Source organism: Porites lutea, chromosome 5 (genome assembly GCF_958299795.1).
Source record: "Porites lutea chromosome 5, jaPorLute2.1, whole genome shotgun sequence".
NCBI lineage: Eukaryota > Metazoa > Cnidaria > Anthozoa > Scleractinia > Poritidae > Porites > Porites lutea.
This window is the reverse complement of record NC_133205.1, coordinates 25,234,822-25,249,035: the sequence shown is the minus strand read 5'-3', so window position 1 is coordinate 25,249,035 and position 14,214 is coordinate 25,234,822. Positions and strand designations below refer to the sequence as shown.

The 14,214-nt window shown below is 40.1% G+C and overlaps 1 protein-coding gene across 1 annotated transcript in view; it reads right to left on the bottom strand.

Moving 5' to 3' along the window:
* Positions 1-11,130: 11,130 nt before the first annotated feature.
* Positions 11,131-14,214, bottom strand: part of LOC140939087 (OTU domain-containing protein 7B-like) — a 4,390-nt gene continuing 1,306 nt past the window's right edge. Inside the window, exon 2 of the mRNA XM_073388644.1 lies at positions 11,131-13,225. Coding sequence (XP_073244745.1) covers positions 11,274-13,225 — 1,952 coding nt within the window. The 3' untranslated portion in view covers positions 11,131-11,273. The remainder of the gene's footprint in view (positions 13,226-14,214) is intronic.

The following is a 14,214-nucleotide window of genomic DNA, read 5'->3' as shown; positions in this document are numbered from 1 at the left end:
GTACTGTTTACATTCCTTTTTCTGTTTGTTGCGTAATAACACGCGCGTCCGATCGAATCCATAATCCTTTTTTGTCAAATAAAAGTCTTTGATCACAGTTTCCGCTGGGTAAACTATTCTATTCGGTCCATGAACGCGACGACCCGCTTCGATCAAAGCACACCGTATATTTCTCTACTATTCAAATTTCATGCAAGCAGCACTTGAACCCCTTGTGCCTATACGTCTGCTACTGTGTAGCATGACATATGTATGTAGCCTGAAGCATAGCTGACGATCTGTTCAATTCAATTCAGCCCCGCGCTCGACGCGCAACGCAAATCATCTTTGTAAAATGTCAAGGCCAACTAGGCACGCGGGTGCGAAGACATTTCCATAAGCAAACAAGTTTAATATAATGGCAACTGGCAGCTGAATAATATCTTGATCAGAATTAAATCCGCCCGCGGCTCTATGAGGCAATACTCTAACGTAAACCTCCTCCACAATTTACGCATTTCGTACTCCCATTTTGAGAGTGTAACCCTTGTTTAGCTTGCTGTATTGGTCGATTTGACGGTATTTTGTCTCGTCAGTACGCAATGAACAAAAGAATGCTTTTCTTTGTTTGTTTTTTGCTTTCTCAGATTTTTATTTTTTTTAATTATTATTTTTTTTTTGCACAAACTGATCAACCAAACAAATTCGTCGTCGGATGGGAGTGGATCATGAATTTTCGCTGGATATGATTGATCAAGTATAGTTTTTGTTTAGTCCTCTTTGAGATTTATCACGTTACTTTTTTAAATAAAAAAAATTATAATAAATGATAAATTCCATTCCCCTGCTGAGCTAAACAAAGCGAAACTGTGCGAAAATTTTGTTGTATTCATTGTTTAGCTTTTAAAAAAACTGCTCCCACCCCTCCCTGCTAAGTGTTGATCCTGGTGAAGAATAGAACAAGACTTAATTACATTCTGTTTTATTACCCTCATACATAGCTATAGGTTCTTTGGTGAACATTATTGTTTCGTTGAAAACTTGTCAAAGATTCTCAATATTTCTTGCATTAGTTCCACGCACAGCTACCGTTTCGGATAAAAATGATATACAAAACTCAATATTCCAAAATAGAAGATAAGACTTCCATGTTGTGTAAGGCCACGACGCCTACTTGGTTCATAAAATAAAAGAGGATGGTTACTTAAATCTTACTTAAATAATTTTTTTTATGACTTGCAGTTATTTCATACGCCAACATTTAATTTTCTTTATTCAAGTTTATCCACTAAGCTTCATTCCGATGCGTAGAAATTGTAGGAGGCCGTGCCTTTTGTATCTTGAAAACCCTTTTCTTTATATTGCTCGATTGTGGCTCCAGCTGCCACGCGTCAACGGCCTTTATCGTTTCAAATCCGCTTTGTATATCCATACATCTATTATTCAAATAAGAGAACTTTGTCCTCTATGTGGTTGTTATGAAATCGTCTTGACAAGAATTTTCAGTTCACTAATAAAACCACGTGTTTGTGCAAGCTGCCGCTATGGTGCTTCTCACACTTGCAGTTTTCGTCGGCTTCCGGCGTAGAAAAATTCATGAAAGAGGGTGTGAAAGTGTTCTTTTCTCCTTAGTGCTTTCTTAGGTACCAGTTTCCAACTGAATTGTTAAGCCACCTGGATTTCTATAGTCAAGACCAACTGAACAAGTGAAACAGTGGGAGGGACAAAAATTAGCAATTAGCAAGTCGTATTGTGAAATAAGTGTATATGTCTGCAGGTACTTTCCGCCTGAGAGTGCCTTCAAACAACAAAAGTCGATTTAGCCCCCTTTTGCAATTTTTTTAAATAACCAAATACCGTTTCTTTCATTTGTTTAACAACCGTTCCCGTACCTTTGGCTTATGTGGTTTCGCAGTGCAGTGCTAGTATTCGAGTTATGATAATTTATTGCTATTTGATTCCTGCCCTCTTAATCTTTCTTTTATTTCGACGGGTATTGTGTGGGACTCTTTCTTCACTGAGAGACAAACCTTACAATGACTTGAAAGGTACCTTGGCTTGCAACTCACTGTTATCATTAGTTGACAATGAATCTTGTTCTCTTGAGCTTTCACGACACACTAGCCACTTGGTTGTTTAAAACTCAAATGGTACCGGCGTTATAAAGCAAGTTATCCTCGATTCACATTGCCAATTTTATAAAGACGTGCACTTCCGTTCAGAAACCTTTGAAACTGGTTTATTATTTGGAACGGTAACGACTTTTGCAAGCTTGACTTAGTTTTTTTTTTTTTTTTTTTTTATTGCAACTTTTAAAAATAACCGAAATGATATGAACATCACTGATTAGCCAATAAAATATCGATCAAGTTTGCTAATGAGGGCAAAATTATGGCCCGTACCGCCCGCTGTTAACGTGTGTTAAGTAGAAAGTCACGTCTTTATGAGTGTATTTACAATAGATTGACCGCAGCCATTTTTCTTAACGACCCCTTCTTCGAATTCCGCTCTATTTCTTTTTTGAGTGATTGCTTCGCGCCTGTTCTACAGATATCTATAGAGATTGAATTCCTTTGTTATTCAAAGTTCAAGGTCGACTGCTTGTTTTGGTAAACAGAGTTGAGCCGGCGGTTTTCGATCGTATGGAAATCGCTGTTTTTGCAGGTGCAAAGACAATAACCTATTTATCATTTTTGTCATTAGTATATTTTATTTACTTTCTTTCGTTTTTCTTTTATTTATGTTTTTTTTTTTTACACTGATTCTCTTCACTGTTTCCTCACTTCTTTTTCGATTTCTTATAGCTTCGTGACGCTTTTTTCACTCTTTTTATGACTTCCTGGTTACACAGTTTTATCCCCGTTGACCCGAAACGAAATTCTCGGGAATCTCTCGCGCGTAAAGGTTCACGTTCACGCGTGTTGACCGCGAATGAGTGATATCTGTTTCATTCCCCTGCCTCTTTTTTTCCTTTTAATGTTCTTATGCTTGAAAAAAATTCTTGTCCGCCAGGAAAGTTGGTTAACAAGTACCCTGTCTTCGCCGTTTAATCTGAAACGGCGGTCATAGGTAATTTACACAACCAAAGAGCATTTTCTAAATTTTCTTTTTCACTCAATATTTATCCAGAGGCATCCAATTTTATAGCAGAGCTAGTTTAAATGGAGCCCTGACACAACACAAAAACATTCAGACATTAAAACTAGAAAATTAATTAAGTTACAAAGGCAACATGTACCGCGGGCGTTACTGTTTAAAATGGCGTTTAAGCTTGATTTTAAATTCGCTGAGCGTCTCTACTTATCTAATGATTCTCGGCAGGGTGTTGTGGGTCCGAGCACAGTTTATTCTGAAGCTACCTTGGTATTTAGTAGTTTTTGCGAAAGGAGGGCGCAGCAAATCACGGCTTCTGGTGTTATAGCCACAAGGGCGGATAAGGTGCGCGTGCCTAAACTCTGTAAGTATGACGGCGCCATTCCGTGAAGACACTTAAGGACCAAGACGTATTTGAGATGATTTCTGCGTGCTTGTAGGCTGGGCCAGCCAAGTGTTGATTTTTACTCCTCAGCCCCGATAGATCGACCTTCAATAATACATGCGGCGCGTCTATTTAGCTTATCTAGATAAGCCTTGCTCCCAACCCCACAACTGTCCCAGACAGGCGAACGGTATCCGAACAATGGTAAGACTATAGTATTGTAAAGCGTCTGACAAGTTGGCTTGGGAAGAACCTAACGCGCTCGACGCAGAATACCTAATCTAGACGAGATCTTATTACCGATATATTCTATGTGGTCCTTCCAAGAACCAAGATAGGGTGTTGACTAGGAGCACCCCAGGATGTTTAAACTTGTTTACTATTTCTAAACGCGTGTTACTAATTTCTATAACTAGATCGTCAGCCTCCGCGATCCTCTGATGGGTGCACACAAGTACGATCTTCGTTTTTTCAAGATTAAATATTAGAAAATTAGCGTGAAGCCAGCTTAGGACATTAGTTAGGACACTGGGGGATTACCGGACGCAATTTAGCGAATGAAACCAACTGGAGAGCCAACCGGGGGCCGAGTAGAGAGGACCCTGGAAACGATGTTGCTGGAGAACAGGCTAATTGCTAGTTTCTAATACAGCTATTTCGCTGAAAGTGCACGCGACAATCCCGAAAGGTATTGTGGGTGGTTTTGAGTTCACCGTTCTTCAAAGAAATTTGAAAGAATGGCACGGGAGGCCATGGATATAATTACGTCTGTGAGTGCTAAAGGAAAGCAACAAAAGTAGGTTCGACAGCTGCAGTCGTCAGGAACAGTGTGTTGGTCATACCCCATATTACCTTTCGAGATTGTCGCGTGCACATTTTTTCCGACAACCTTTCTCGAAATAGCTGTATACACGATGGTGGAAATGAAACAAAAAAATGAAAATGCAACATTATCCGACTTCTCTTGTGGAGGATCAATACTTTAGCGGGGAAGGTGGGGGTAAGGTAAACAGTGGATACACAAAATTTTCCCTGCGTACAGTTTCGTCTTTTTTTATTTTTATGTTGTATATAGACAATCCTGATTTAAAAAAACCCCTAAATAAATGAACACGGTACCAAAACACCGTACCAGAGCTCTAAGAAAAGGGGCCCTCGTCTTATGTTTTTGTTTAGGCTGTAAGACCGGGACAAGAATGGGGACAAGTCAACTTGAGGTCCCGCCTTCTCAGTTCTTTGGTTTTGACAGGATCGACAGATCAAATGTTAATCAATGTCATCAATATCTATCGTCTTCCCATGCGAAGACTTTGAACATTTTTTTTACAGAGACAAAAAGGAAATTACCCTGGAGGAGGAGCGAGAAGGACCATCAAAAAATATTCTTTTACTCAACGACAAAGTATACAAAAAATATCGCTAGGTTTATTAAACGAGTGAAAACATTTCAGGCGCTAATCCTAGGAGGTTTTTGCTCCTTCCTCTAGTGTATGAACACCTGTTCAAAGGCCCCAAACCATCCAATATGAGAAGATCCGCTTACCAGATCGGCGCGGCGCAGCTTCGCAACATTACAGAAACCGCGTTCAAATCGCCGTTTTCATGCATGAACAGATGTCCTATTCGAGATGGTTTTGGTGCTGGCGCAGTTTTAGCCTTGGTACGTACCAACCGGCATTCGACTGGAGCGTATAGGAAGCATAAAATATCAAACAGTGTCTTACGCACGCGCACAGCCTTGTCCCCACCCCCACCCCCTGCGTCAGTGACAACCATGGACAAACAGCTGATTTGCCCTCATTTTAGCCCGTGTACAGACCCCCCTACCCTCAGTAAAAATCGGAGAAGGGGCCAATTCTCCAATTTTTACTGAGGGGAGGGGGGTCTGTACACAGGCTACCCTCATTTGGCCAGCTGAAATATTCTTATGAAAAAACAATACACGCTTTTCTAAATCAGCTTTGCAGTAGTTTTTGAACTTCTCGTTTTTGGTTCTTTATATTTTGGCTGATTAGATCTCTTTTCTAGAGATCAAACGTTTACAACTAGCAGGATCTTCGTCCACGGTTTTTGCAGTTAATTTTACCCTCATTTGGACTCATCAGAATGCCATAGCCGTCAGGCACAGATACCTGCAAGACCAAAGGCCGTGCTTTGGTGCCCTTTCAGCCGACTGGAGGCATGTTACACGTGCCACGCGCAACACCCACGAAGAGACTTTGCAGTCAGACTAATAGACGCATCTCCGGAAATGAAGATTGGTTATTTTCTTATATCGACGAAACCAGAAGACAATTTTTCGGATTTCATTAAATCCGGATTGATATTTGCTAACCGGAAAATTCCACTTGAAATACAAAATCATTTACATGAAACTTCCTCTGTTATTATAGCCAAAGGGAGGAGGCAGAGCTATTAAAAATGTTACGGAGTGTCTGCCTGAACCCGGACGATCATGAATCATGATAAATTCTTGCCTCCAAAAACTACGTTTGTTGTGTCATTCTAACAGCACGAACTGACCAGCCACAGGGAATGGTTGGCTGAGAATTGAATTGCTTTATTTTTCTTAGGCTGGTTGACGTGATTAGACGCGAACCTTTCCGTTTCCGTTTGTTTCGAGTCTGATGTTGTGTTTCAGGGCTAGCTTACGTGCTGACGGGCGTCACGTCAATGCAAATCAAGTTTCAAAAGAGGAAGTACATGGATATACGAGATGTCAACAGGAAGTCTTAAATCACGCATAAAGCATTACTTTATAACGAAGCTAATCCGGGAACTGTCTATCAATGTCAAAGTATCTCCGGGTTCAGTCAGTATACTGGCTTGCAAATCACAGCAAGAGAGAAGTGAAGAGATGCATGATACTGAAGTTAGACTTCGAGGATGCGGTCTCTTTTGATTTCAAATTTCCTTATAAGCCAGAGTAAAGCATTTGAAACGGGCGAGCGGCGGGCGACGAACACGCGAGAACAGCTGGAATCGCTAACAATTAGTGCCAATAAAACCGTAGCCTGCGTAGGAGGCGCTTGGAAGTAATGGGCGCAATTAGTAATTCAAGAACGAATGGAGTGCGCGAGGGAGACACGCGAGGGGAGAGGGAAGGTATGATCGCAGGCTATTTCCGTGAGTTTTTTTTTTACCCTCGCGTGTCCCAATCTTTCTTGCGCCCATTACTTTCAAGCGCCTGCTACGCAGGCTAATAAAACCGTTATGTTCAGGGAAAATGGTTTGTGTTATAAAAGCGTATGTGTAGATAAAGTTTCAAACGAGGAAGCATTTTTGCTTCTGTTTTGGAAGCAAGGACCAACGTTATAGAATAGAAGGACCGGATCCTAATAGAGGATCTAATACGCTACAAGACCCTGAAGAAGAAACGCGGTGCTTTTCGAAATATTGGTAACACAAAAAATATATGTTCCCGACTGTAAAATCAGCCTTGCTTCTGTTAAAAGAAGCAGTACTTGGAAATTGCCTATCATATCTACTAGATAGCGGGTATTAGATGTACGTCAATGTAGATAAGTTTAGGAGAAAGTAATTTTGCTGTTAAAAGAAATACGTTTGCAGGAAGTCTGCTGATAGTGTATTTAATGTAAAAGACGTGTACGTTGGTTAAAGTCAAAATCGCTGGATTGGATAACACGGCGCAGCAACGGTCAAAATTACTGAAACGGGTGCGGTCTGGGGCGAGTGAGGAAGAACTGGCCGACCGGATAGGTTTTTGGGGGGAGTTTTCGCCAGGTGATGGGCTCCTGTTTTCGCTAAAAACTTACCACTGCTTTGCATAATCATATAGACTAGAATGATCTGGATGGACAGTTCTGATTAATAGTGGATTCCTCTTCACGAATCTACTGGTCTACTGGATGCTGATGTGCACCCCTAGTTTTGCAGCACAACAAGAATCTGCAGTGCGAGTAAATAAAAATATTAGCGTTATGAAAGCGTCAATGACGCATATAAAGTTTCAAAAAAGGAAATATTTTTGATATTAGCAAACGTCCACATCAAGTCTAACATCGTCCTGGTTTCAGTATTTCCCATGGGCGGATTTGGCGGTTGGCCGAGTGTACCCGCCCTCCCCAACCCCTTTAATGTGAAATTTTGTATTATTTTCTAAGAATCTCAAAATAGCTGGCAAGCGTCCCGGCCGCCCCTTTCTGAATTTTCTGGATCCGTCCCTGTTTCCTAGCTAGCGGAAGCTGTATTAAAAGACGAGTCTATCAAATTACGTCATCTCAGGGTTCAGTTTGCGTTTACCTGTTTCTGGCTTTCATATTCATGCAAAAAAAGCGGAAATAAGATGGAGAGCGATATTAAGCCAGCAACTTGAAATTTCATCGACGAAAGGCGGAAATGATGGAACACGAAACAGTGTAGAACTGGGGCATGTTATCACCAGTGGCCTTCGAATACAGCCGTCTCTCTTCGCTCGTTGCCAAGGAATATAGAAACAGAATAATTCAAAAAACTCACTATTCATTCAAAATATTCACCCGTTTGTAAACCCCCCAGCTAATTCTGCAAGCGACGACCAAATCTGGAAGAAGTTTGTCGACACCAATACAATTGACGTCAACTGTACAGTTATTAACAGAAAGAAGAGACAACAGGAGGCATGGTAACTCAGTGATTTTGACCAAATTTGGAAGAAAAAAGCCGATATCAATACAATTGACGTCAATTATACAGTTATTCGCCACTTGCACATCTCCCATAATGCAACTTATTTGCCCCCCAAATTTTGCATAATCATTGTTTTCAATTTCTCTTGGGACGGCTGTAATACCCAGGAGAGATGAAAAACAAAGGTTATGCAAAATTTTGAGGGGCAAATAAGGTGCATTATGAGAAATGTATAAATAAAAATTGAATTATAATTCCACTGTGGAAAGAGGTTTAACATGAAATTGCTCTTCGCTCCTTTAGTGCTTTCCAATATAGTTCAAGCCTTCAAACAAGCTCCCGGAAGAAGAGTGAGATTCTTCGTTTTTCCGCGCGTCACTCCTGTGCCAAAACCGCCGCGCTACCATGCGTTTTGGCGTCCTCTTAATAACTTGATATATTAAAATTCATACTTGGCTCCGAGGCTTGGGGGAATAAATAAAAAAAATGTATTATTCATTGTCGAGCCTCAAGCCTCGCAACCAAGTATGAATTCTGATATATCGGATTTGGTCTATTTGGTCAAAACCGCTTAGCTACCATGCCTTCTGCTGGTAATGGTTGTCATGAAAGTAAGAATTCATTGAACTGCTCCCAAACAAATTGCGATAAGATTAATACGCATTGGTATCTTGATTTTACATCCAAATATTGTTCCACTCTGTTCTCTGTAAAGTTGTTCAAGTACTATTGGAATCATAATACAGCAACAGAATTCCACGAGTAACAGGTCTATAATCGATATATCTAGTAGTTCCAGCTTCAAAAATTTAACATCTAATTTCAACCTTGATGTTTCCTTCACAAATAAGAAATTTCAAAGCTCTCAGTCATAAACTGATAAATGCAATAAATACTATTCAATAAATTAACCATGCTTGTTAAACTATTTTCCCTTGTACAATAATTATATTATTTTCTCCTAATCTGATGGTACTTTTCTGTAAGCAACCCGCCTTTACGCGTGTTTACGTCAGACGAGCAAATTTCACCACCAAGCCTTGTTTGTGAACAAAATTCTTTGCATTTGCATTCTTTGTGCATGAGTATTCTTTTCAAAACAATTATCGTGGGGATTCATTTACTTAAAACGTTGCAAATTAGAATTCTCAATATGAGGCTTGGTGGTGAAATTTGCCCGTCTTCTAGTAAACATGCGTAAGTGTTTTGAACTATCGAATGAATTAAGTAGAAAAGTGTTTGCCATTTTCACATCGCCCATAACACACCTCATTTAGGGCCTGTTTACATGGAGGTGGGGGACCCCAGGTAGGTGAGGTAGCACGCTTAGGTGGGGTAACCCACCTGTCCTTATAATCTCTTATAAGGTCACCCCACCTATCATGTAAACGTGATCAAATTAAAATGAGAGGTTATATGGACAGGTGGGTTACCCCACATAAGCAGGTTACCTCACCTACCTGGGGTCCCCACTTCCATGTAATCAGGCCCTTACCCGCAAAATTTTGCATTAATGTTGTCTTCAATTCTCTTGGGACAACTGTAAATAACCAAGATAAATTGAAAACAATGGTTATGTTTTTTTTTTTGAGGGGGGGGGGGGGGGGGGGAGGAGGGGTAAACGAGGTGTATAGTGGGCAAAGTGAAAATGTTGAATTAAAAATCATTGAAATAGGCCATTAATAATTTTTGCACTAAGACGTCATGTGACATCATTTTTATGAAAATGAAAGTTTTATGATTTTGCCGTCAAAAAACCATTAGTGGGTCATTTCTTCAACAAAATAATAGTGATTTAGTTTTTCAAACTCGCACTATTTTCTTAAAATGTGTATGTTCGTAGCTGGTCACGTGACCAAAATGTGATTTTTAAAACTACAAATTACCTCTTTCTGAACACAAATTTTGCACTTAAACTTTAAGGAAATTGTTGAAAAGATAATGGGTAACGTTTACAGCACATCCGAGTGTAACTATCAAACGTTTAACAAGTGACAAGCAAAAAGAAGTTTTCGCTGCGGGCAATACAAATCATACTACTTTGTTGAAAAATCAAAGTGCCATAAAATATCTCCCTTAAATGCGTTTTCTCTCAAATTTCGGGTGAAAGATAATTTTTGTTTTCTCTGTCAATTTTTGTCATCAACAGGATTCCAAGTCATTATTTAAAGGAAGCATTGGTCTCGTGACCTCTAGTGCAAGTGGCGTATAGCCTGCGATCACACCCTCCCTTTAACTCTTCTCAAAAGCTAAGGTAAAAAAAACCATGCATGATTGCAGTTCCCTAGTTAATGAGAACATTGTTTTCCTTCTCCTACTAAAGGCAAGACTATCATTTCTACTGGGTCATCTGAGCCAAGCAAAGGTTAAGCTGCTTGTGGCGAAAAAATGGCAGTACCTAGTTAATTTCTCAGTTATTTCACAATCGGAGTGCTGTCCAGCCCCTGGGAGTTGAACACGTGACCTGCTGCACTCTGGAGATAACCAAGCTATCCCTGTAGAAGAAGAACTTCTGGTCTCCCCTAGAGCTGAAGCAATTATTGCACAAATGGACCAACACAGCAAAACCAGAAACAGAAGCAAATATAAAAACCAAGAAAACCACTCTAATCACTTTCTTACTAACAATCAAAACTGAATGTAAATATAGTAATCGGCTCCTGGAAAAACTAACAATTACTTAGGGCACTAAACCATAAAAATATTAAAGAGCAGAAACCAAAAACGAAAATCTCAAATTTGGCTTAGACCACAAACTGAAAATCCCAAATACCCCGCAACCTCCAAGGAACAGAGGAAAGGTACAAAATTGCTCTCAGAAGGTGAACCTAAATCAAGCTTTAAATGAAAAACAACGTACATTATTTGAAAATTTACGCTTAAACCAAACTCTCAAGCCATAAAAAATAACGAAACTAGCAGACTGCAAAACTGAGGCTGTGAAGCCATATTACGGTTGCTCTCTGAATATAGCTATCGGTGAATGTTTTTAACGCTTTGGATTTTCATGTAACAACCTGACTGTCATCAAACAGCTTTAAGAAAATGCAAAGCTCAAAATTGATAGCATCAGAGAGAGAACTGTTAAATTTAAAGACAAGACTACTTTTTTTGTTATAAATTGGGAGAACAAACACATATATCAAACTGGCTTCTTGGAAACCATGGTAATGTTTAAGAAGGGCTCTCAGACCACTTTAGACTGTGATTTCTCGCTTTCTTCTATCATGTACTTCAATGTCTTTTGATGAGTTTTGTAGCACCCAGAACAATATCCCTTATTTTGAGGACTACCAAAGAATGGACAGTTGTCAGTAATACACCTCACCGGGGTGCTAGAGCTCTCACTCTGTGCTGTACTATGACCAGATGTGCTAGAGGGTAAATTCAAGGCCGTGGTTTTACTCAGTTTCATAACTTCCTCATATGAAGGCAGCTCTTTTCCTGTCTCTTTACTTGAATGAGAAGTTCCAGAAGGAAGCGATACATGGGTCGGCTGCTGTGCTCTAACAGTATTCTTTTGCTCGATATTAGAACCTTGTGTTCCGGAGTAGTCACCAAAATAGCCATAAGGAACATATGCAGAGTATGACGGAGGCGGCAAATAACTTTGCACACCACTATTATCATAATTTGTTTGCGGTTCCCTTCCACTGAATGATCCTGCACCAACAAGATAGCGACCAGTTTCACTGTAAGATTTCTGAGTCTTGTAACAGCCTGAACAAAGGTAATTTGTTGCTGAAGTTCCATACAACTGACAACCTGGGTTAATACAGGGTTGAGGCTTCTCACCAGAACTACCTGCACCTTTCGTTGCCTTAGTTTGAACCTTCTTTTCTTCTTCAAACCGCTCTTTGGCCGACTCAATATAGTTTTCAATCATCTTTTCATAGTACTCTGGTTTCTTGTCAGTTTGAAGCCTTGCCACATAAATATTACTGTGCACAACACCACCTACCATCCCAGCCATTGTCCCTACTTTCATAATCTGTGTAGCAATCCAGGATTTTTCCTTCTTCTCTGCAGATTTTGTGGGTGATTTGCTACCAGGCTTGTTTGCTGCATCACTGCTCACTTCGGATTTCTCACCCTTTGTAGCTGTCTTCTTATCTTCTGGATTGTCTTTCTTGCCTGTATTAGGTAGTTTCACATTCTCCACATTTAGGTATTTCTTCAAAAGCTCCAACTTCTTATTCATACTAAGCTCCAACTCTTCTGGAATGGTGGCTTTATCATCCAAACTACTCCACAAGAAATCTTCTCCAGGGTCAACAGCAAATTTAAGTGACAGTAAGTCATAACTTGGTCCAACAAGTGGCACAGCAGCTTTCAAAGAACTAGTTTTACCCCCATTTTTTTCATCAGAGGGAACCAAAGGAGAAAAGTGTGCAGATTCAAAAGCCAGCACCAAGGGGCTCTTAAGACAAGAGGGAGGGTCACATTCTAGAGGGAGATACACTCCTCCAAATGGAATGGGTGCAATTGGTTCACCTCCAAATCCATACAAAAACTGATCAGCTATGATGATAATTGGTCGTCGCAGAACATGAGCAAGCACAAACACATGAATGTCTTCCAGGCTTTCAAAAGCTCCTCTTCCCTCTTCATCAACCTCCTTATCTGACAGCTTCTCATGCTCAGTTGATTTTCCATTACCTTTATCACAATCTTTGGTATCATTCTGCTGGCAATCTGCAGGTGAATGACTAGATTCCTCTTTTACAGGAACATCAGATGCTTCACTTTCAACATATTTTTCTAAAATGGAGGCAAGAGTTGAAATGTTCTCTCCTTCTTTATTTTTCTCTGTAGTTATGTGCTCATGATCCCGCCGCTGAGTAGATGCAATGCGCAACACCTCCAACCATTCTTTCTCCCACTCTTCTTCAGAGTAAAGTAGCCCTCCAGCTTTGATGTTTTTCTGCCACTGCTCCAGTCTCCAGCGTCGCTTGATAGCTCCTTTGGCTAAGTGGCTTGTGAGAGTACAGTACAAAGCTTTGCGCAGAGTTAATAAACGATCGTGGAAACCCCACATACCAAGAGAAGCAGCATGCAACAAGCAGTTACCATCACCCACAGTTGCTAGGGGAACAAGACGTCGACACACACCTGCATCGGCCCACCAGTTTAAATGACCTAGAAACCAGAAAAAACACTCTTAAGAATAATACTATACACAAGGTTGTGCTATAAGAGCAATAATATTGTAGGGAGCCCATCAGGGTGCTAGTCACCCACCAAGCTCTCCTTGATCCCTGCTGAAGAGAAAAGGAAAGTAGTTATGAACAGTAAGCACAAATTTACAATGGCTGGTAATATACCGTAATATTCTGAAAATAACCCCCGGGCTTATATTTTTCAAAAGCCCTTTTTGAGGGCTTATTTTTGGAGGGGCTGATCTATGGAGGGAAGTTTGCGTTTAAAAATTGATTGGGCTAGCCTTATAGTTCGAGGTAAATTTACCATTTTTGCTTTGTTTTACTTTGTATTTGACGGCAATTTTCTAAGTACAAGCCCCCAGGGGATTTTCCAGGGGCGATTTAACAGAGGGTTTTTTGCATCACTGGTTTGGGGGGCTTATATTTGGAGGGGCTTATTTTCGGAATTTTACAGTATACAGGGATGTCGCTAAGAGCCACCTAGATAATTTAACCAGCTGAAAAGAGCTTTAGTATGACTGGCTCAGATTGAAATTGAGAAAAAAGCAACTATGCCTAGCGTTTCCATAGCTTCATCCCTGATGTACATGATTATATTTCTTTGTCTTACATAAGACATAGTTATACAACAGTAATTTGCAACATATTTTTTCTACAAAAATGATGGACCTGCCACCCTCTTATCTCATACGTTGTTTGTAATATCATTAGATTATAGATTCTTATTCACATTAGTTAGGTAAATTCAAATGAACCCACAAGCTCACGTAAGTTTTAACAATACCCATTGTTTTTAAATAAGGGCTATCTATTACATTAGCTCTTGTTACCGGTAATTAGATAATATGTGGCTTGACACCAATCTGACAGTACCTCTGGAGTTTCAAAAGATTCTTTATCTCTCCACTTATGTGACTCAGTTTCCCTCATATAGAGGATCATAACCAATAAATTTGGAGAACTGCA